General features: G+C 35.9%; 1 protein-coding gene across 2 annotated transcripts in view; it reads right to left on the bottom strand.

The window, feature by feature from the left end:
* Positions 1-4,175: 4,175 nt before the first annotated feature.
* SCAMP1 (secretory carrier membrane protein 1) overlaps positions 4,176-24,105 on the bottom strand; it is a 129,949-nt gene continuing 110,019 nt past the window's right edge. For both annotated transcript variants that reach the window (XM_025387825.1, XM_025387827.1), the window contains 2 exons: positions 23,705-23,822; positions 4,176-7,737 (listed from right to left, as the gene is read on the bottom strand). In XM_025387825.1, the coding sequence (XP_025243610.1) occupies positions 7,573-7,737; positions 23,705-23,822 (283 nt within the window). In that variant the 3' untranslated portion in view covers positions 4,176-7,572. The remainder of the gene's footprint in view (positions 7,738-23,704; positions 23,823-24,105) is intronic.

The raw sequence follows: 24,105 nt of genomic DNA, 5'->3' as shown, positions 1-24,105 counted from the left end.
TGTGATCAACAAGAGGAAGACTCCAGAAAAAGCAGGGACAGTGAAGGTGAGGAGGTTCAGCTTAGGCTGCCAATGTAGAAGTCCTGTGTGCAGCTAGGACTATACTAGGGAGAGAGATTGATTTGGGAGTCATCAATACACCTGAGAGATGGTAAGTGTCCTTAGTTATCGTGCAATTTCTATGGGCAGATACTACGCTAAGCACTTCATAAAATTCATTTATTCATCAAAACCCTATGAGATAGAAACTACTATCATTTTACAGATAACTGTCACTTAAATAACTGAGGTGAAATAATGTGTCCCAGGTTAGAAAGCTAGTAAGTGGCAAAGTCAAAGCTCAGATATATGTTTGACAACAAAGGCAACCCCCTCAAACTGTTATGTTGTTTCCTTCTACCTGGAATGCACAGGGTGGGAAGGCAGCCAATGCAAATTCCTGGGCAACACCAATATCTCTGCATTGCAGACACTTAGAATAACTTCCAAATAAAACTCCAAAAGGGCCTCACCATCACAACTGATGAAAACACTGCTTCTTCCTCCCTGTCAGAGAAAACACCTAGTGATTTTTCATAATTTTGAAGATGACATATGTCTCAATTTATCAATCAGGATTTAGCTCAATCCTGAAAACAGACACAAGAAATTCAGTATATGACAGTAGGAAAGTAAATGATAGGCTGTGACAGTTTTTATTGTTTTCTTAGTATCAAAAATCTCTCATTCAGAGTAAGCAACTATTACAATCACACAAGAAGCATATTTAACCTAATAATAAGGATTTGTCCTCAACTGAAGTTTCTCCAAACTCACAAATGCCAAAGACCCTTTAGAAAATTTACACTGCTGAAGGATGGGCAATAGGACTCACCTTTAGGTGGCAGGTGTTAGCATTTGGTCTGGAGAATCCAAAAATCATGTAAAAATTTTGTTGATTTTTTTTCCCAGTATCCATTGTCCCTAAAGGATGGACATGAATGACTGGAAATGTGGAAGGATGAAAGGGAAGACAACTGGAACGAGGCAGCACGGTGGGGCAGCCACGCTTGGCAGGAGTCAGGGGACCTGCCTGTTCTCATCATCCCTCTCCAGCCCCTCACCACCACCACTCACTGAGTGACTTTGGGGTAATTTCCTAGAACTCTACAAAAACAAGGCCAACAACAGAAATTATATCACAAATTTGGTATGAAGATTAACTGATGTAATATAAAGCATTTAGTACAGAACACTGGTATACAGTTAAGCCCACAATAAGTTACTAATAGAAAAAAACTAAGAAAATACTGTCCACCCAGACTATTATCATTTTAAAATTACAATCTATGAAAGGTAACATAACTTGTTGTCAAAACCCATGTAATTTTACCTGGAGAGACTTGGTGGATTGGCTACCTGAGGCCACCATTTCTTTTTCCATCCTGTTATAACAGAGCATTCAGCTAATTATCTTTACCTTAGAGCTTTCAGGAAGTGGAAGATTTCTTGGTGGGTGCACGGTACTCAGTTACTCCTATTTAGCAAAAACAAAAACAAACAAACCTGTAGCACTGGGTGAGCCCATAAGCCATGTGAAACCAGAATGCTCAGAAAAGGAACCTCCTGATTTGTCAAAATCTATTGGGATAAAAGACTTTTTAGAAAAGGAACATCCAATGCTGGCCAAGGGTGTGAAGAAAGAGGCCTTTCTGTACATTGCTGATGGAGTTACATATGGATAAAATTTTTCTGGAGAGCAACTTGGCAATGCACATGAAAGGCGCTTTAAAAACTATACATACCCTTTAACTCAGCAATCTGTACTAAAGAGAAAACAAAAGCTCGAGTCCCTACATTTAGCAACAATATATTCCTTGATAAATTATTTATAACTTTAAAACCCTGAAAATCAAAACCTAAAGGAATAAGACTTTATGATACATACATAGGATGGTAGCCATATAGCTATACTAAATGTTACAGAAATATATTCAGAGATATTAAAATTGTCGATACATATTTATATCATAACTGAAATAAGATAAACTGTTGTGTTAGTTAAGATCCTCCAGTTAAAAGTAATAAGAAACCAATTCAAGATAGCTGAGGGAGAAAAAGCGGTAAGATTATGAGGATAACGGGATAAGGGTGAGCAGTAGGGCTCTGTAAAGGAAAAGGAAAGCCACTAGATCTTTTCTATGTCATTCATTTTACATCTCCTGTTATGTCGATTTCATTCTTCATTTTCATTGCAGACCAGCTTTCTTGGTGATTCCTTCCTCATGGCAGAAAATGGCTACCTCTTATGTTCCAATTCTGCAACAGTAGAGTTCTAGACATACCTACATTCAGAATAAAAAACTGATGAGCCAGGAATGAGTCCACTATGGCCAGATGACATCCAGTACCAGTGTGGACTTTAAGGACCCAAAGAAATGTGGCTTTTGAGAACTAGGTAAATATCCCTAAAGGATGTACAAGGATATACGGGGTCATCTCATTTTTAATATTAGGAAGTTTTCTTCCTAGAAAAATTAATAGAAAGATATAAACCAGATTTTAATAGAAGTTATTCATGGATGTAAAATTATGAGAATTTTAGTTATTTCTTTTGCTTATAAATATTTTCTATAATTTATACTGAAATGTATATTGATTTTATAAATTAGGTTAATTTAAAAAACTAAACTATCAGGCCATTATGACATAAAGCTAAGTGAGGGGAAAATAAGGTTTTTAAAAATCCATATTGCTTATATATCTTAACTCTACAAAATATATATGCATAGAAAAAGATTAGAAGACAATAAAATATTAGCAGAGGTACCCCAAGATGACAGAATTAAGGATTTATTTTTATTTTCGCATTTATCACTTTCTGAATTTTTAATTGTTCTACAACACATATGTATTGCTTTTATACTAGAAAAAAAATGTGAGGGATGCATAGGCCCAGTGGGTTCAGTTTTTGTGCAGGAGACTAGAATACTGTAGACACCAAAGTGATCACCAGATAAAAGACACTGATTTTTGGTGTTTTCCCCCATCCCCAAATACCTGAATATTACGACAAACTGCCAACAGTAACAACTACTACAACCATGATTTATCTTGAGAATCACTGGCATACAAAATATTAAAAGTTGTGGAGGAATTCTAGAATTACATTTAAGTAAGCACTGAAAATAACTAGAAATTAAAAATAAAACTTGTATGGTATTATTCTACAAACTAGAACTGTTTTAATGTATAGAAGATAATATTCAGAGTAATCTTATATTACTAGGTGGGTGATTAACTATTTTCTGCTCCTATTAGAGAAAAGATTAAATGGCTTTTAGTGTTAGGAGCGTTTCAGCTACACCATCAGCCATGTCAAGCCCAGAAAGATATGAACTGGAAAATAAATCAGGATTTGGACAAACACAAAGTTTAACACTCACTACCATTGCCATATGACAGTTCCCATGTTCCCTTGCCATTTGAAACATGGCCAGTACTAATCAAAATTATATACATTAAATGTCTTACCCAAACCCCAAAGTTAAATTGTAAATATAAAACCCACGGGGGGGCGGGGTTGGGGTGAGAAAACTGGAGAGCAGTCTTTTCCCTATTTTCCTACAACCTTCAAGTAAGAGAGATCTGCTTATATAAGATAGATTAGTGGCAATACCTGGCTTAGAAAGTTTCTAGATTTATTTCTAGCTCTCTACATACTGTGACAAAGTCCTAAAGTTGAAAAATACCCACCAATATTACAGGCATGCTGCTTTATAAAATGTGCCCTAAAATTCTAGCCAAAATACTTCACTTTCTGTAATACTTAATATGTGAGATAAAACTTTTTAGCTTAATAAAAAAGTATTTAAAACAACTCATGTTTTAAACACATTATTCTACTCTAAATAAATGGATACTATTGTACTTTAAAATGTATCAAAGTAAGGTGTTTTCTATTTTTTAACCATCCTCAATTTTTTAAAATTAACCAATCTTTTTTCACCTCTAAAGGGCTTAATCACATGAAATGAACAAATTCCTCTGGACATTTTCCTTAAGGAAAAACTGAAAGGAGATATAGTGAAATGGTATATGACAGCCATGGTAATTCTAAGGTATACATAAGCAGGGGAAAAAAATGCTCAAAATATAACAAAATTCTGTATATAAACAGTCATGCTAAACACAGATTTGTACCAATAAGGGTACCGAATCAGATGTTAACAACAGTGTTTTCAGAAAAAGATACAGTAATGAGTAAAAAGCACTATTACAAATGATTTACAGAAACGACTGATTAACCTAACATAAATCCCCTTAAAATGCAAACCATACATTATCTTAACATGAATTACAGAATATTTTCCTAGTAAATTAGGTGTAAAAATCCAAACTCGCTTTTTAAAATACAACAACCAGAAAATAATACCGTTCCTTTTTTAACATGTATTTCTCAAAATAAGATTCACCATGAACATTATTTTAGATATTTTTACATCTTCTTTAGCTAACCAAGTGAAAAATCCAATATACACAAATAAGTACTTTCATCAGTACATAAAACAGCAATAGGTAGCGAAGTTAGAAATCAGAATACAATTGAGTAAATACAATGCTAGTACAGAGACACCCATTTTTAATCCACAATAAAATATCTGAGCCACGAATAGGTTTTCCATTTTGAATCTAACTTCTAGATGATCTGTATTTTGACCTTAAAGGGGCCAAACTATTTAATATGGATGAAACTCCTGTTCCACTACCTGTAAAGGTCTAATGCAACAGAAAAATGGTCATTTTATGTTGCTCAGAGTTTTTAACTAGGTCTTTCATATTATTTTGTTTAGCACATGACAGACTTATACACATATTTTTAAAAAATCAAACATGGAATTTCTATATACATCAAACCTTTAACAATGTCTGTCTCTGAATTGCTATTATAGTGTTCAAAATTATACAAACAAACATCCAGTAAACAGCATTTTATTTTATGACACTCTGTGTTAATACAATAAATATACAAAACTTCTAACCCACTGAAACATGCAACATTAGAGGGACACATGGAGGGCATTTCTGTAGAACCATGACAGTCACCATGATGGCAGCGCAATATTAGTTACTGACAAAATATACAAACATCTCTAGATAAATAATCCAAGTCCCAAATTACAAATCACTGAGTAATGATTTTCCAGTGTTCAAACTTTAGTTTGAAATAAAATTGCCATAATTTAATATTACAAACTGAAAAATAACACGGATGACTACTATGTGAAGACCATTTATGACTATGATTTCATGACTGTGATTTTAGTATTAAATATAAAACACTAACAAATGCCAATCTTTTGCTGAGTGAAAATTTAACAATTTACTGATAAGAGAAAAGTAAATATAAGAATTTAAAGCTCCTTTCATACTTGATCATACTATAAGCATTGCCATCATTTCAATGCATATATATATTTTTAAAAAACAATTTTATCTCTCAAACTTGTATTAAATAACTGAATTTTAAAACATTTTCTCCATCCACACAAAAAAAGATGTGGGTTCTAATTATTCTTTGCTATTTAATAATGCTACCTTTGAGGATTTCTATGTAATATAAACATTCCAATTCTGAAGCAAAGTATTTCAGCGTTTTTCAAAAGTTTCTAATATATCTTTTGTTTGTAGTGTATAGAAAAAAATGGACTTGGGATATAAGTTAATAGTGAATATAGGTGCTCTTGCTGTATTCTGTGGTTAATGTTTTGAATGTGTGCAAAATCTACACTCAATAAAGCACACTGATAAAAAAGATTTCCAATAACACTACAAGCTCTAAAAAACAAACTGGCTAAGTTGGTTGAGAATGTAGATAGAAATTATCGCTGATTCGAAATATTTACAAAACAGCTTTAAATTCATATGCTGAAGAGTAAAAGAAATGTCTTCCAAGTATACCTGATGTCAATAAGATCCCAAATAAATCAAATGTAAAACCATCTGGATGGATCTGTGTTACCTAGTAACACGCAGCGCTGCTTCATGGATAGTGAGAACTTGGCATCCCACCTCTAGCATGAAACTTTTTCTGTAACTCCAGGTTTGGGGAGAATGAAAGCGATTTAACTATTTATGCCTATCTGATTTTTTAAAAAATAAGGATTTCCAGCCTCTAATATCACAATCCTTACTTAAAATCTAATTGAAAAATCACCATCTATCATTCTGCAATCTTAAATTAGCTAGACTTTCAAAACACAGTAGCATGACTTACAAATGTCTTTGAGTCACTTAATCAGTGTTAAAATTGATTCAAAGTTTGAACCCAAGAATACTATAAGAACGAAGTTCTGTGCTGCATAGTAACAATTTTAATGTGATTATCTTAATGCATTTAACTGTATTTATATTTTCTTGCTTGGTGCAAGTTAAATGCTTTTTTTTTTTCTATTGCTGGAAATTTTAGGTATATTCAGTCTGTCTCAAAAAGTGAAAGACAGGTGCATTTAGGGATTCAAGTATATGAAAAAATGCCAGGGTCTTTTTATGTTTAATGCCACTGGAGATTAAAAGCTAAAAGGAAAATCCCTTAAATACTGTACATTCTTTTTAGACAACAGTTAGACTAGCCTTTAATACCTCTGTTAAAAATTACACACACACATCCCCCAAAAAGAGCTGCCAGACACAATCTTAGTTGTAACCACAGAATATACCAAAGTTTTCATATAGCAAAATGTTACTATATGACTACCGAAATTTTTTTTAAAAAGGAATTATTACCACTACTTTCTACTGCATTAACTACCTTCTCTTTTGGATAATGTACTGCATATTATATTAAATTCTTATATTGCACCCCCAAACTTTTTATTTAAAAGAAACTCTTGCAGAAAACCATTTCTGTGATTCCATTAACCCCTGAATCCTACAACCACAAGCAGTACAGAAGCCAAAATACTAATTCTCTTAATATAAGAAATGTAGTGCCCATGCAAATCAGAGATTGTTATCAAAATATCAGCTACTCTAAAAAAAAAAAGAAAAGAAGAAGATGACAAATATTACATTATCTACTACAAAATGCAAATAGGCTCTTCACTGGTGACTGAAACAGCTAAAAAGCAAGCCAATTTAAAATCCCTAAGTCTCTGCTGGCCTATTTCTTTCAATATAAATAGGGAAAAAGGAATGAAACATAGTTTACTTTTCCAATGCGCAATCCTTATCTCTAAAGATTCTTGAAAGAACTACTGCAGTTAGTATTAAATGTGTTTTTAATCATAAGTACCATTATTAATTTTCAGTGGGTCACCACTGAAATAATTCACTGAACATCATCCCCCAAAAAATATGGAGAATATTTATTTAGCATGTAATATTTTTTCTGCAAGGGGCACTGAAATATTAAGAAACTATTAGGTAAAGTAATAAGACAAGGAAGTTTTCCTGGTTTTAGCCCATGCACAAGTGAACAGGAAATATCCATGCTGTCTGTACTCTGTGTTTTGAACATAAAAATATTTGTAGAATACAGTAACTGGAGAAAAAAGTACAGTCAAAAGGTAACAGTGTATTGTTTGAAGATTCTTAAATTTGGTTACCCTTGAAAGCATTCTGAGCTGCACTAGATGCTGCAGTTGAAGCTGCATTTGCAGCTGCGGTCTGGACAGTTTTGTTGGACATCACACCTGTTGCAAACTCTTGCTGGGCCTTCTCAAAACTCGCACCTGTTGTGCGATATAGTCCATGTACCTACAGAGGCACAAAAAAGTGGGAGAAGGTAAGTAGCAACCTACACATTCATTTCCAGCAGCTCTTAATCTCAACATTAATCAAACAAAAAAGACTAGATTGTGGTCATGCTTCCTAAGATCAAGAATATTAGCCACCAAACTGACACACAATAATTGTATTTAAACATTTTTCTTAAAACAGGTTTTCCTTTTCTTCTCCAAGCTGAAGAGATAATTATGCTAATTCAAACCAAAAATAAAGAACTTCTTAGCTAACTGCAAAAAGTTGTATTTTCCTCTGCACCCAATTAGTCAAGTGAAATTATTACAGCATTACAATGAAATGGTATAAACATAGTAACAAGAAACAATACATTAATTTATTACCCCAAACTATTCAGAGAGAACATTACCTTATCTATATCCATTTTAGCTATATATACACCACAGGCTCTGTTATAATCAAATGAGATCATTTTATCATTTAATGTACCAAGCACTACTTACGTCCTTAAACATATTGCTGCTATGCACTCTGTATACAATTTAACATTTTGTGTATGGTCAAGTCCTAAAGAATGCACAAAGAAACACTTCTGGGAATTGTTTCTCCATACTGATTCATCACTCAAATCTTGGAATTTATTTTCAGGAGTAGTGTTCAAAAATTTTCTACCAATATATGCTTTAAAAGCTGCATAATTAAACTATGAGTCCATCAATACGTAACATCAGCCACTTACTTTAACACAAATTTGAAGAAGGAAATAACAAACCAACATTTATTAATTATATGCCCACAAACTTCACACAGTGGGGAGAGAAAGATACTGGTAATTACACTGCACTGTGACTGGATCTAAATTAGAAGCTTGACTGAAATGCAATCAAAGCAGGCTTAGGGAAGGGGCCAATGCATCCAAGTCAGTCTTTTTTCCAAACCTGGATGGGAATTGGTAACTGTGGAGTAAGAAAAAGGATAATGAGTCAAAGACTCTCAAAGCAAGCTTGTATTTGGGGAAGTAGTTTCAAGAAGAGAGAAAAGAGGATAGCTGGTTTGGGGAGAAGAGAGAATGGAGAAGATAAGTTCTAAACATTTGTTCATTCGTTCCAGATGGTAAGTTCTAAACATTTGTTCATTCATTCCAAGGCTATTGACAACCTACTCTAGGCCTGCCACAGCAGGCAGGTAAAGGTTTGGTTCAAAGCTTGGGAGAGGAATGGGCTAAAGACATGGACTTGGAAACCAGTGGCATATATTATGGACTGAATGTTTATGTTCCCCCCACAAATTCTTATGTTAAAATCCCAACCATCAATATGATGGTATTAGCAGGCGGGCCTTTTGGGGGGTGATTTTGCCATGAAGGTGAAGTTTTCATTAATGGAATAAATGCCCTTATAAAAGAGACCCCAAGGCCCAGTGTGGTGGCACACACCTATGGTCCCAGACTTCCACTCTAATCTGGGCAATATATGTCTCTAAAAAAAACTTTTTTTTTTTTTTTAAGAGATGCCAGAGAGCTCTCTGACAACCTTCCATCACATAAGGACACAGAAACTGTCTAAGAACCAGGAAGTTGCCCTCCCCCCCGCCTCCGAGACACTGAATTTATCAGTGCCTTATCTTGGACTTTCCAGCCTCGAGAACTATGAGAAATCATTATCTGTTGTTTAAGCTACCTAATCTATGGTATTTTTGTTATAGCAGCCCTAAGGGACTAAAACAACATATAAATGATAGCTGAAACCTTGGCATTTATGAAACTGTCTATGGAGAACCCAGAGTAGAAAGAGAATAAAATCAAGTACACAACCTAATTAATGCAGAAACAGAAAACCAAACATCACATGTTCTCACTTATAAGTGGGAGCTAAACACTGGGTACACATGGCCATAAAAATGGCAACGATAGACACCGGGGATATAAACAAAGGGGAGGGTGGGAGGGGGAGAAGAGCTGAAAAACTACCAATTGGGTACTATGCTCACTACCTGGATGACAGGCTCAACTGTTCCCCAAACCTCAGCATCACATAATATACCCTTATAACAAACCTGCACATGTATCCCCTGAATCTGAAATAAAAATTGAAATTGTTTTAAAAAGACACTATTTAAGAGGCATCCACAAGAAGGAATGACTGGGAGAGGAATGGGAAGAACCATATACAGATACTTCTCACTGATGCCAAGAGAAGAGAGCATGTTAACACATGAAAAGCTATCAGAAAAGCTATCAAGAAAGCATGTTAATGCATGAAAATCTATCAGGGTACAAGATAAAAATAACCCAGACAGCCCTGAGTGCTTCTGATATAGTGGTAAAAGCAAACGCCACATTACTACTGATCAAAGTGTCAAATGGTCAAGAATAAAAAGAGAGCAGTGACAAATACATATACTGGTAAATCCGAAGATTCCTTTTTCCTAGTACCTTAGCACTACCATAAGTATAAAAGTAATTATTTTTATTCCCTTTTAAAACCAAGTTTTCTATGGAAAATTAAAGACACAGATAAATCACTACTCCTATGTTCTAGACACTTATCTCACAGTGAGTACAAATGATTGGATACTAGAAAATGAAGTGTATTATAGAAATCTTATCAACCTTTACTTACTAGGCCCAATCAGAGCAATGCAATTACAGATTCACTTGTCTGTCTCTTCCCCTCTTCCCCCAACTTTGTGAGCATGTAATAAATAAATGTTAATTATTATTTGCTTTATTATTTCCTTTTTCAAACTTGCACTAAATTGAGTGGCTGATACTATGTGTTCACAGGCTTCACAGTTTACTAAAATGTAATTAACAGTCCCACAGAACACAGAAGCAAAATAAAGGTAGGAATAGCCACATTTCTCAATAGTTTGTATCTATACAGACCCAGAGAGCCACCTAGAGGGAAAAGACCACATACATATATACAGTGCACAATGCTCAAATACTGTATCAAATCCATTATATCCATGTGAAAAGGGTGGATTCTTGATTTCAGGGCCCCGTGAAAGACAGGCTAATCATCAGGATCTTTAAAAGCTTATTACTTCCCTCCAGGGTTTCAGATGGTATCTACTGATAATTCACACTGCTGATATCAGGGAGAAGATTTTGACACCAAGTACTATAATTTTTTTAAAAAATTACACAACTTGGGAGTGGGGGGCAAGGGGAGGGATCGCATTAGGAGAAATACCTAATGTAGATGATGGGTTGATGGGTGCAGCAAACCACCATGGCACATGTATACCCATGTAACAAACCTGCATGTTCTGCACATGTATCCCAGAACTTAAAGTATCAAAAAAAAAAAAAAAAAAAAAGATTTCCATTTTGATAAAATACAATTTATCTTAAAAAAAAAAAAAAAATGTACCAGTTGATGGTTTGCTTAAATGGAGCACAATTATCACCAAGTTGCACAGCCTTTTTATCTGTACTGTCACTTTAGGAAATCTCACTGTGTATGTGACCTGAATGCATATTACCTAGTGGAAAATTCCACAAATGCAGAATAGTCTAGAGAATTAAAAAAAAATTAAGCAACTTAAATACTATCTTTTCTACTTATGGGAACTGCATTACTCCTAAAATAATATTTAGTTCTAGGAAAATCACAGAAAAGGCACTAAATTTGGTTTCCACTAATTCCAGCTGGCTGGCCACCACTCAAAACTTCAAGTCTGCTTCCCATAAAACAAGAATATTTGTTACCCTATGTCCTCCTCAGAGTTTTCCTAAAGATCAAATCGGAATGTATATAAATGAGTTACACTAACATAAATTAATTTTTAAGTATCTGCAGAATGTAGATGTGATTTCATCAAGGAGTCCTGCCTCCTTAATGCAGCTTCAGAGACAGTACATGCTGTGGTGGTGTATGACACAGAAAAACTGTATCATATGGGAAGTAAAGAATAATGGCCCTTTATTTAAATAATCCAAACATATGTCTTCATTAAAACATACAGAATACCATTTCAAGAAACTGTGCTTTTATTAAGATCCCTGTCAGGCCAAAATTATTTCAACTTTTATAAAAGCTGGGAAAATAAAAACAAATGAATTTTTTAAATATATATTTTTAAAATTCTTGTTTTCAGTTTTTAAAAAAGTATGGACTTCTAAGCCTAACATTTTCAGTTTGAAATTTCTGGAAACCCTCTACTAACCCTCCTGCCCACAGATGGGTCAGATATTCCTTCTGTAAGCCCTTGAATTGCCGCTCTAGTTTCACCATGTTGAAATCACGCACCCTTTAAGCACTCTCTCAAATAATGCTCTGTCCGCTCTTTTGTGCCTGAACTAGCCATGGCTTTCCCTATTGAGAGTACTTCCAATCCTTTGTACATCTGGGGAGGCACGTATGTACTTCTTCTTTTATAGGGTTTATGTCCATGTTGTATTATATCCCACCTGCTTTTACTTGCCTAAGGGCAACAACTAATTCTACTCATTGTTACACCCCCTAAAAGACACAGCTTAGTAATCTGCAGTAGAAGCCACTGAATAATTATTTGTCTACCTGCTGGGGATTAAGTGTTCCAAAATTGTCCTCATTAATAATAATTTTTACCAAATAAGTACAATACAGCTTAAGGAGACTATACCTGTGTTACAAAGTAAAATGCTTAGTTTGCAGTCACCTCAGAGGTTAAATGTTTTAAAAGCAGACATACTACTTCACACCTGCTAGGATGGCTGGAATGAGAAAAATGGAAAATCACAAGTGTTGGCAAGGATGTAGAGAAAGTGCTGGTGGGCATGTAAAATGATACAGTCCTTGCAGAAAAGAGTTTGGAGGTGCCTCAAAAAGCTAAACATAGAATTACTATAAGACTACATAGGAATTCCACACCTGGGTATATATGTACACAAGAGAAGTGAAAACAAAGACTCAAACAGATACCTGTATACCAATGTTCACGGCAGCACTATTCACAATAGCCAAAAGGTGGGAAGATCTCAAGTGCCCATCAACAGATAAACACAACGTGGTATACAGATACAATGGAGTATTATTCAGTCTTAAAAAGGAATGCATTTCTGATACATGCTGCAACATGGATGAACCTTGAAAACATTATGGTAATGAAATAAGCCAGGTACAGAAGGAAAATATTGTATAACTCCATTTATATGAAATATCTAAAACAGGCAATTCATAGCAAATCAGAGGCTGCCAGAGGCTGAGAATAGGGAGGAATAAAATTATTGCTTAATGACTAGAGTTTCTGTTTGAGGTGATACAAAGTTCTGGAAATAGACGTTAGTGATGGTTGTGCAACACTGTGACTGTAATTGATGCCACTGAATTGTACACCTAAATATAATTAAAACGACAAAGTTTATGTTATACATATTTTGCCACAATTAAAACAAATACAATACACCAAAAGCCATTAAATTGTATACTTTAGTTTTTTTTTTTCTTTTTTTAAAATTATTTTGTATTTTTTAGAGATAAGGTCTCACTCAGTTGCCCAGGCTGGAGTGTAGTGGTATGCAATCACAGCTCACTGCAGCCTCAAACTCCTGGGTTCAAGTGATCCTCCCACCTCAGTCTCTCCCAGGCTGATCTCAAACTCCTCGGCCTCCCAAAGCTTCCCAAAGTGCTAGAATTACAGGTGTGAACCACCATGCATGGTCTAAACTGTATATTTTAAATGGGTGAATTGTATGCTAATTATATTTCAATAAAGCTGATAAAAAAATGCATATAAAGATGACTTAGATGAAAGGGCCATATTTACAGCATTGTAAATACTCACCAATCTACCAAATCTACCAAATTTGAAGATGCCTAAGATAATAATAATTTAGTTACAGTAACATAGATTTGGGATCTACTAAGTAGCTAGCTTAGTACTTATTGAAAAAGATAACAAAATAAAAATTGGGGGTAAAAATTGTTTTTTTTTTTTAGGTGAATAAACTAAGAGTATCAACCGAGGACAGGATATAAACAATCTGCTCAAGAGTGCCATTTTTTTCTAGGAATTCAAAAGTACTACTCTATCTGTGTCCCTTAGAAGAAGGTGACAAGTAAATGGATAAGCATTTTAATAGACGATGTGAACGATCCAGAATTGATTCCTAGTCAGCAAAGATGACAGTGCTGAATGGTTCTGACAGAGAAGTAGCATGCCTATCTGTGACTACAGAAAAACAGCACAGTGGAATTATCAGCTTTCTATCCTAGGTCATAAATAAAGTCACAAAGTGGGAGAGACAAGGGGGAGAGGTGAACGATAGCAATGCTTTCAAAGAAAGTACAGATGATGATCCTTGAACAGGGCAGGTCCACTTATAATATGTGATTTTTTTCCCAACCAAACTCAGAAAGAAAATACAGTATTCATGGGATGTAAAACCCGAGTACATGGAAGCCTTTTTATATACATGGGTTCCGCAGGGTTGACTCCAAGACTTGGGTATGCATAGATTTGGTATATGGATGGGTGGGTTCTGAAACCAATCCCCTGCATGTAGAGGGATAACTCTAAGAGTCACTTTTCACCTAAGAAAACTATCACTTTATATATAATAGGATATCTTCACAAAGCATTTACCATAAAACACCAATTAGTGAGACTTAATCACAGCGTTCTGTATCATAGACCCAATTCAACGCTCCCACAAAAATGAGTATCTGCAGAATAGATATTGTAGTAAATAAACAAAATTTGAAACACTTCAGAAAACTTGTCTTTTAAAGAGGTAAAATAACTTTTTTCTAAAATTCTTTCAAAATCCAAAAAATTCACTATTAAAAACTATTTAATGTGAACATGACAGTCTATCAACAAATTTCATGGAAGTGATAATCATGCAAAACCAGGTCCCAAAAGGAATACAAATGATATATTTTCTATTAATTACTTCCATATTAAGTTATTCTAGCTCTTATACCAATTAACAGAAGGAAAAAATTTTGGATTCCCCTGATCCATAGTCTCCTGTGATGCATTCATTTATTGTTATTTGACACATTTATAACATATCCCCGCTTAGCCCAAAACCATTACTCAATTCTTTCTAATAGTTCTAATAGAAAGAGGACCTTTTGAAAAAACACCATTTGGAAATAATCTGAGAGAAAACAAGAAATCTATCTGTGAAACGTCAGGACTAAACTAGACTCTTCTCCATGTAGATGTACAGAAGACATATATTCTTTCAATATTTGAAATATGGAGTATAAAACGACACTGTGGGGGAAACCAACAGCACAATCTCATATTGCGCACTGCAGCACCAATGATGACCTACTTCAGTTATGCAAGACAACAGAAGCCAACGAAATTACCAAAATCCTATTCACTTCAATGAGGATAAATATATAGGACAGAGCACATTTACCTTAAGAGAAGAACAGCTTAATAAAACCCAACAATTCTAGAGTCAAAACTGTGCATAGAGTACAGTTACAGGGCATTAACTGTTCTTGAAAAGCCTGACCCCTAGTGGTTATAAATACTGCTACATACCTGCAAAGGATTTTTTGTCATTAAACTGCCAGTTTTGATCAAGTGTGAACCAGAAAATTAAAAAAGAAAAATTAGGTTTTTAAAATTGGATCTTAATTTCTATTACAGCAAGAGAAATGCCCGCTATTAAAATACGAAAGCTGGTGCAAATTATATTTTAGCTTACAGTATCCCTATTGTACTTCATAAAATCATACAGAAAATCATCTCATCTAAACTCCTTATTTCACAGATAAAGAATCTGAGACTCAGAGAAGTTTAGGAACTTGTGAACACATAGAAAGAGAGGTTCTGGTAACTTTTTTATGAGGTAAAAAACAACAACAACAACAAAATATCAGAGTATGCTGCATCATATCCATATCAATGCTTTTATTTTATTTGAGAAAGTCATATTTCTTTTCAATGCCTGGCATATGAGCACCGTTCTATAACTTTTCCTTTGTGTGGTGGATCCTGAAAAACTGTATACCTGGAAAATGGAAAGGAAAAAAACTGCTGGTCAAAGAATTCAGAGCGTGCACAGGGTAGTCCATTATGGAACAGCTACAGAATAAACACTTCCTCCACACCCTGGCTCTAGTGATCATCTGTGCCACACATTCCCCAACCACGGCCAGTGCTGGTTAAAGTTCGCTTCGTACTCCACCCACAGCAGAGTCTTCATTGTTGTGAGTATTCTCCTCAAGGCCCTCTTCTGACTCCACACACTTTCTAGGCTTCACTCACTTCAATAAGTCAATACTTTCCAGTCTAGAAATCCAGCCTAAAGATCTTCCCTTGCTCCTGACTTGTATATACAAAAGCCTACTCAATATTTATATTTTAATGCACCACCAGTTAATTTAAACTCCCCAAATTCAACATCAATGTGGAAAACATCTTGATCCCCAAACCATTTTTCTTGTACTCTCTTCCTGAATGGTCCATCATCTAAAAACCTGGGTGTCATCCTTGAGTCTCACCTTGTCCCCTACTTCCAGGCCCAAGTTGGATTAATAGTTACCTGCTCATTTTCTCTTTACTACATTTTCTTCACATTTCCTTAGTTCAGGCCACCATCATTACTAATCAGCTTCCTAGCCTGTCTCCTAAGTGTTTCCAAGTACCATTGCTCGGCCCCACAAATCCCAAATGTATTTCGGAATAACGCTTCTAAAATTTAAATCTAATCAATTCAATTACTCTTCTCCTTAAAACTCTTCTATGGCTCACTACCACTTTTTGGAGAAGATTTAAACTTCTTAACAAGACACTGTAGGATATAAGTATGCTTATGTGTTCAATTTCATCTTCCAATACCAACACCGTACAATTCTCCTAGCCCCAGCTCACACAACATGTTTTATCTCCCATCCATTCTGAGCTACATTTAATTCCCTGAATTTGCCATGTTATTTCCTACAACTAGATGTGAACGTGGTATTCCCACTCTCTGGTACCTACTTATCCCTCTTATCCTCTTCCTTGTCCCTTATTCTTTTGCTTAGATAACTATAATGATGAGCAGCCATCATTATATCTCAGCTGAAGCAATACTTTAAAAGACCTCCAAAACTTGATTAGGTGTCCCTCTGCTCCCTATACTTACCTCTATCATGGCCATTAAATCACTGAATTGGGAGGCCCACCAATTTATTTCTCTTCCTCACCAACAGGTGATCTCTCTGAGCTCATGCACAGGTCAGTGCCTGGCACATAATATATGCTCAATAACAGCTGTTTAACAAATGAGTGAAAACTGCCACACACCACAAAACCCTCTACTATACTCTAAATGTATTACATTTCTAGTTCTATAAAACACCCTCAATGATGCATGTGAAATAATAAAGGAATTCTCCAATACTGACTGTAATGGTCAGTGTTATGTGTTAATTTGGCTAGGCCATAGTCTCCACTTATTCAATCAAACACTAACCTAGGTGTTGTTGTGAAGGTATTTTGTAGATGTAATAGGCATCTACCATCAGTTGACTTTAAGAAGTGTTCTAAATTATCTGGGTATGCCCCATCCAATCTGTTGAAAGGCCTTAAGAACAGAACTGGAGTTCCTCTGAGGAAGAAGAAATCTCACTTGTGGACTAGAGTTTCAGCTTCTGCCTAAGAGTTCCGGCCTGCCCTCTTGATATCAGACTGACCTCACCAGCCAATTTCCTGCAATTAACCTCTTCATTCTTTCTGTTTCTGATAGCATGCTGACTTGATAAAGGCATTTACTAAACAAAAGTAGACACTAAACCAGACCCTGAATATAAAATGATAAAGAGGTCAAGATTAGAAAGGAAAACTATTAACTGAGAAGGCCCTGTTCTATGCAGTTTACATTCACTGTTTCATTCAACCCTCACACCAACCCTATAAAAGTGGTTACTCTTCCCATTCCTTCTTTTATTCAACAAATATCTGAGTGCATATCACATGCTAATCACTGCATGTCACTGTTCCAGATGTGAGGAATACAACCTGAAAGCATACAGAACAGGTCTCCACTCTCACGCAGCTTGGAGTAGAGTTCAGGACACTAAACCTGAGTGGTTACAGAAGCCTGTCTCAGGTCACACAGCTGTAAGTGAAGTTGCCAAAATTTCAACCTGAGTTGTATGGTTCCAAAGCAAAACTCTTGCTCTTCTCATCTAATTCCAATGCTAAAAGACTTGTTCACACTGGGGGTGCTTAACAGGTGGGTACCCAGAATACATGCACCATAAGGCATATAAACTGGCTTATGCCTAGGTCCCACAGTGAGCAATATAGACAGTTAAATTTCCTCAAGAAAATAGAGAATGACATGGTCCCTAAGATACAAGGCAACAAAAAACATTCTGGGAGACACAGCAAGATCAGAGCTGGGTCTTGAAAGAACACTAATAGGTCTTCAACTAGCCGAGAAGACGAATTAATGCATGGATTTAAAAACATCATATAAACAAAATCTGGAACAAAGGAATGTACATGATGTATCTGAAGAAACTGAGCAGTACAGTTTGACTAGGAAAAAAAGTGTTAATCACGGAGCTGTGAGATGTCACCACTAGCCCTTCTTCCCACCACCACTATAATGCCAACCTGGGATTCCTTGAGAGGACAAAATGGCATAATACTGGTAAAGTGTTCTGCGTAGGGCCCAGAGTATCGCTGAGCACAATAAAAGTGATTTCATCATTAGGTTATTAAGGCCCATTTGCTGACTAAATTTATGGCATGTGGTGTGTTTTTACAACCTTAGTGATGCTGGTGTTTCTGAATGTAGCCCTTCTTTGCACTGCCACCAAAATCCCATTCCCAATCCCAGATCCACATCAAAAACCTGCAGAGTGCCGATTTTGGGGGTTTTTTTAAGGTTAATATGGTAATTATATATTAAATGGACTGCGAGAAGGATGAGGGAATGTAAGTAACCTGTAAAAACAAATTTCTGGATTAGCTGAGGTTGGAAATGGAAAAGAAGAGAAAGATGGAAAAGATACTAAAAAGGGATCTAAGAAAGTGAATTAAAAAGTAATGGAAGCAGCTGGGCATGGTGGCTCATGCCTATAATCCCAGTAGGTGGATCACGAGGACAGGAGATCAAGACCATCTGGGCCAACATGGTAAAACCCTGTCTCAACTAAAAATACAAAAATTAGCTGGGCATGGTGGCGCACGCCTGTAATTCCAGCTACTCAGGAGGCTGAGGCAGGAGAATTGCTTGAACCAGGGAGTTGGAGGTTGCAGTGAGCAGAGATCGTGCCACTGCACTTCAGCCTGGTGACAGAGCAAGACTCCATCTCAAAAAAAAAAAAAAAAAAAAAGCTAAGTGTGGTGGTGCATGCCTGTAATCCCAGCTACTTGGGAGGCTGAGTCAGGAGAATTGCTTGAACCTGGGAGGCAGAGGCTGCAGTGAGCCGAGATCACGCCATTGCACTCCAGCCTGGCAACAGAGCAAGATTCTGCTTCAAAAAAAAAAAAAAAAAAAAAAAGGTAATGGAAGCACTGACAGAAGCAATCACAGCACTGACAAAAATGTTCAATGGAATTACATAAAGTGCTTATTGCCATCTCATTCATAGTAGGTATTCAATAAATGTTTCTTCAAAAAAAAAAAAGCTTCAGTAAGATAAAATTTGTATACTATGCAATTTACCCTTTAAAGTGTATAATTCAATGATTTTTAGTATAGTCATAGAGTTGTGACTATAACATCTACACAACCTAATTTTAGAATACTTTCATTACCCCCACTCCCCACCCCACCCATAAGCCACAGTCAAGCTGTAATATATTTTCTGTCTCTATATATTTGCCCATTTTAGATATTTCATAATAACTGAATCTATACAATATATGGTCTTAATAAATGCTTCTTGAATATTAATCAGAACATTCAAAAGGAACATCTAGCACTAAGAAACTGAAGAGTTTATGATGCATTACTGTGAAAAGATGACATCAATCAACAACTGGAGATGAAAATGACAAACTGAAGATGCAACTAAAGGTTTATGCAAAGCATTATCTTTTCCAATTCCAAGATTCTAGGTCACCTAGGTAGAGAAGAAACTGAAAAAAATAAGGGAAGATGAAATTCCCAAAGAAAATGACTGCACAGCACAAAGAGCCGATTACATTTAAGACCTTATTATGAACTGGATAAAGACATGGATGAGAAAGAATAGCCACAGAGGCAGGAGAATTAGAACATCATTGCAAAGTCTTAGCAGAGGAGCCACCTGTGGTATAGAAAGCTACAGAGGTTAAGGAGGAGGAAAACTGGAAAAGGGATTTAGTAACATTAGAAAGCTGAGTGTCAATGGTATGTGTGTTTGGTGCAGAAGAGAAGTTAAAAATTTCAGATGGAGAAAATATGGAAGAACAGACACGGTTTAACCTTCATAGGGTTTTGAGAAGGATAAAAGGCAAATATCTGAGTAAAGTACTGAAAGAGTACAAAGTGGTTTTAAATATAAGGTAAAATTATTTCTATGCATTTCTCATACATATCCTCAAGAAATAAAATAGTAAAAAAATTATAAGTACTTATTTTCTTTAAAGTGAGAACTATCAAAAAGTCTTTATCATTTAAAACATAGGTGTTATTCCCAAGGTCTCAATATCATGTTTGAATACGTATAAAATATATCAAAATTATATATATGCAAGACAAAACAAAACTTTAAATAAACAAATAAAAACACTAATGATTTTTTTCTTTAAGGATGTGAAAATAGACTTGGGAATTCTCCAGGAAGAAGTGTAGCTAAAACAACTGGGCAGTTACAAATCCTAACGATTCCTCCAAATGACTCCTAAACCTGATAAATAACTTGAGTAAAGTTTCAAGATATAGGCCGGGTGCGGTGGCTCACACCTGTACTCCCAAACTTTGGGAAGCCAAGGCAAGTGGATCACTTCAGGTCAGGAGTTAGAGACCAGACTGGCCAACATGGCAAAATCATCTCTATAACAAATACAAAAAAATTAGCCGGGTGCCACACCTGTAATCCCAGCTACTCAGGAGGCTAAAACGTGAGAACTGCTTGAACCCAGGAGGCAGAGGCTGCAGTGAGCCAACATCACACCACTACACTCCAGCCTGGGCAACAGAGTGAGATTCTGTCTCAAAAAACCAAAAAAAAGTTTCAAGATACAAAATCAGTAGCATCACAAAAGTACATACAAATATCAGTAGCATTTCTAAATACCAACAACGTTCAAGCTGGGAACCAACTCAAGAACTCAATCCCATTTACAACAGACAAACACACACACCCCTACACACATCTAGATTACATTTAACTAAGGAGGTGAAAGAACTCCCTAAGAAGAACTGCAAAGCACTGATGAAAGAAATCATACATGACACAAAGAAATGTAAAAACATTCACATTCATGGATTAGAAGAATCAATATTGTTACAATGATCATACTGCCCAAAGCAATATATAGATCCAATACAATTCCTATCAAATTATCAACATCATTTTTCACAGAAGTAGAAAATACAATTCTAAAATTCATATGGAACCAAAAAGAGCCTGAAGAGCTAAAGCAATCCTAAGCAAAAAGAACAAAGCCAGAGGCATCATATTGCCTGACTTCAAACTATAGTGCACAGTGGCTCACACCTGTAATCCCAGCACTTTGGGAGGCTGAGGCGGGCGAATCCCTTCAGGCCAGGAGTTAGAGACCAACCTGGCCAACATGGTGAAATCCCATCTCTACTAAAAATACAAACTTAGCCAGACGTGGTGGCTCACACTTGTAGTCCCAACTACTTGGCTGCCTGAGGCATGAGAATCGCTTGAACCTGGGGAGGTGGAGGGTGCAGTGAGCCCAGATTGTGCCACTGCACTCCAGCCTGGGCATCAGAGCAAGATTCTGTCTCAAAAAAGGAAAAAGACTATGGTAACCAAACAGCATGGTAACCAGTACAAAAACAGACAGACCAATGGAACAGAGAACCCAGAATAATGCCACACACCTACAACTAACTGATCTTTAACAAAGCTAACAATAATGAACAATGGGGAAAGGACACCCTATTCAATAAACGGTGCTGGGTAAACTGGCTAGCCACATGCAGAAGAATAAAACCAACCCCTGCTTCTCACCGTATACAAAAATTAACTCAAGATGGATTGAAGACTTAAATGTAAAACCTCAAACTACAAAAATCCTAGAAAATCTAGGAAATACTCTTCTAGACATTGGCCTAGACAAAGAATTTACTACTAAGACCTCAATAGCAAATGGAACACAAACAAAAATTGACAAATGGGACTTAAAGAGCTTCTGCACAGCAAAAGAAACACTAAACAGGCTGGGCACGGTGGCTCACGCCTGTAATCCCAGTACTTTGTGAGGGCTGATCATGTGAGGTCTGTAGTTTGAGGCCAGGCTGGCCAACATGGTCAAACTCCATCTCTACTAAAAATACAAAAATCAGCTGAGCATGCTAGTGCATGCCTGTAATCCCAGCTACTCAAGAGGCTGAGACAGGAAAACTGTGTGAACCTGGGAGGTGGAGATTGCAATGAGCTGAGATTGTGCCACTGCACTCCAGCCTGGGCGATAGAGTGAGACTCTCTTTCACGAAAGAAAGACAGGAAGACAGAGAGACGGAGGAAAGACAGAAAGAAAGACAGAAAGAGCGAGAATAAACAGAGTAAACAGACAATCTAAAGAATGGGAGAAAATATGTGCAAACTATGCATCTGACAAAGGACTAACAATCAGAATTTATAAAGGACTTAAATCAACAAGAAAAAAAACAACCCCATTAAAAAGTAGGCAAAGGACATCAACAGACAATTCTTGAATGAAGACATACAAACAGCCAACAAACATAAGAAATCTCAACATCACCAATCAGAGAAATGCAAATCAAAACCACAATAATTACCATTTCACACCAGTCAAAATGGCTATTATTAAAAAGTCAAAAAATAGCAGATGTTGGCAAGGATGCAGAGAAAATGGAATGCTTATATACCATTGATGGGAATGTACATTTCTTCAACTTCTATGGAAAACAGTATGGAGATTTCTCAAAGAAGTAAAAATAGAACTTCCACTCAACCCAGCAATTCCCCTACTGGGTATCTAACCAAAGGAAAAGAAATCCTTTTATCAAAAAGACACCTGCACTCATATGCTTATTGCAGCACTATTCACAATAGCAAAGTCATAGAATCAACCAAAGTATCCATCAATAGTAGACTGAATAAAGAAAATGTGATACATATACACCATGAAATACTATACCACATAAAAAAAATGAAATTATGTCCTTCATAGCAACATAGATGCAGCTGGAGGCCATTATCCTAAGTGAATTAACACATAAACAGAAAATCAAATACTGCATGTTCTCACTCAGAAGCGGGAGCTAAACAAAGGGTTCACACAGACATAAAGATGGATACAACAGACACTGGGGACTCCAAAAGGGAGGGAGAAGAGCAAAGCTTGAAAAACTATCAGGTACTATGTTCACTATTTGGGTGATGGGTTCAATAGAAGCCCAAACCCCAGCATTATGCAACATAACCATGTAACAAACTTGCACATGTTTCCTCTGAATTTATCATAAAAAATTTTAAAAAACCAAAAAAACAAAACCTAAGAGGTATATATGAATAAAAAGTACACACCATATAACAGTTTTGCTTCTATTCATTAATCAGGCTAATATGCTTCATATTAAAAAAAGAAATTTAGCATATATTAAAAAATCCAAATTTTAAAAATGAGGCTGACTCTTTAACTCATGAAAGCTTTCAGTTAAAATGATTTTAAAATACTCCCTTTTTACTGAAGTTTAAAAAGTGATGCAATTTTCTAAAATGTACCTATGTATAACTTTTAATTGTAAAAAGTAATCCTCAGAAAGCAAGCTTGTACAATAACGATAAAATGGCTTCAGGTTACACCAAATTACAGCAAAATGGGAAAATGAAAACTTTACACCAGGTTCACTATAAAAATTTAGACATAAAATTTCACTTACTTTTTTGAACATAACTAGTGAGATGACTGCTGACGCTGTGAAAAGTGCTGCTATGATTATCATCATGATTCCAACAGGAATATTTTGGTTGAGACCAGTAAGGGATGAAATCCAACCACTACAAAGTAATAAAAAGTGTAATTAGGCAAAAGTTAATGTAAACTTTTTAAAAATAGCATAATATCTAACACATATTCAACACTTACCAGTCAAGCAATGTTCAAGTTCTTTATGTGTATTAGCGCATTTAACTCTCACAACCCACCCAATAGGACAGATGCTGTTTTAAATCCCTAATTTTACAAATGAGGAACTGAGATATTCAGTAACTTGCCTGAGGTCACACAGCTTATAAATGGCATAGTCTGAATTCGAAAGCAAACCAAACTCCAGAGGCTCAA

This window comes from Theropithecus gelada, chromosome 6, assembly GCF_003255815.1.
Source record: "Theropithecus gelada isolate Dixy chromosome 6, Tgel_1.0, whole genome shotgun sequence".
Taxonomy (NCBI): domain Eukaryota; kingdom Metazoa; phylum Chordata; class Mammalia; order Primates; family Cercopithecidae; genus Theropithecus; species Theropithecus gelada.
The sequence above is the reverse complement of the archived record's forward strand: the minus strand, read 5'-3'. Positions and strand labels throughout refer to the sequence as shown.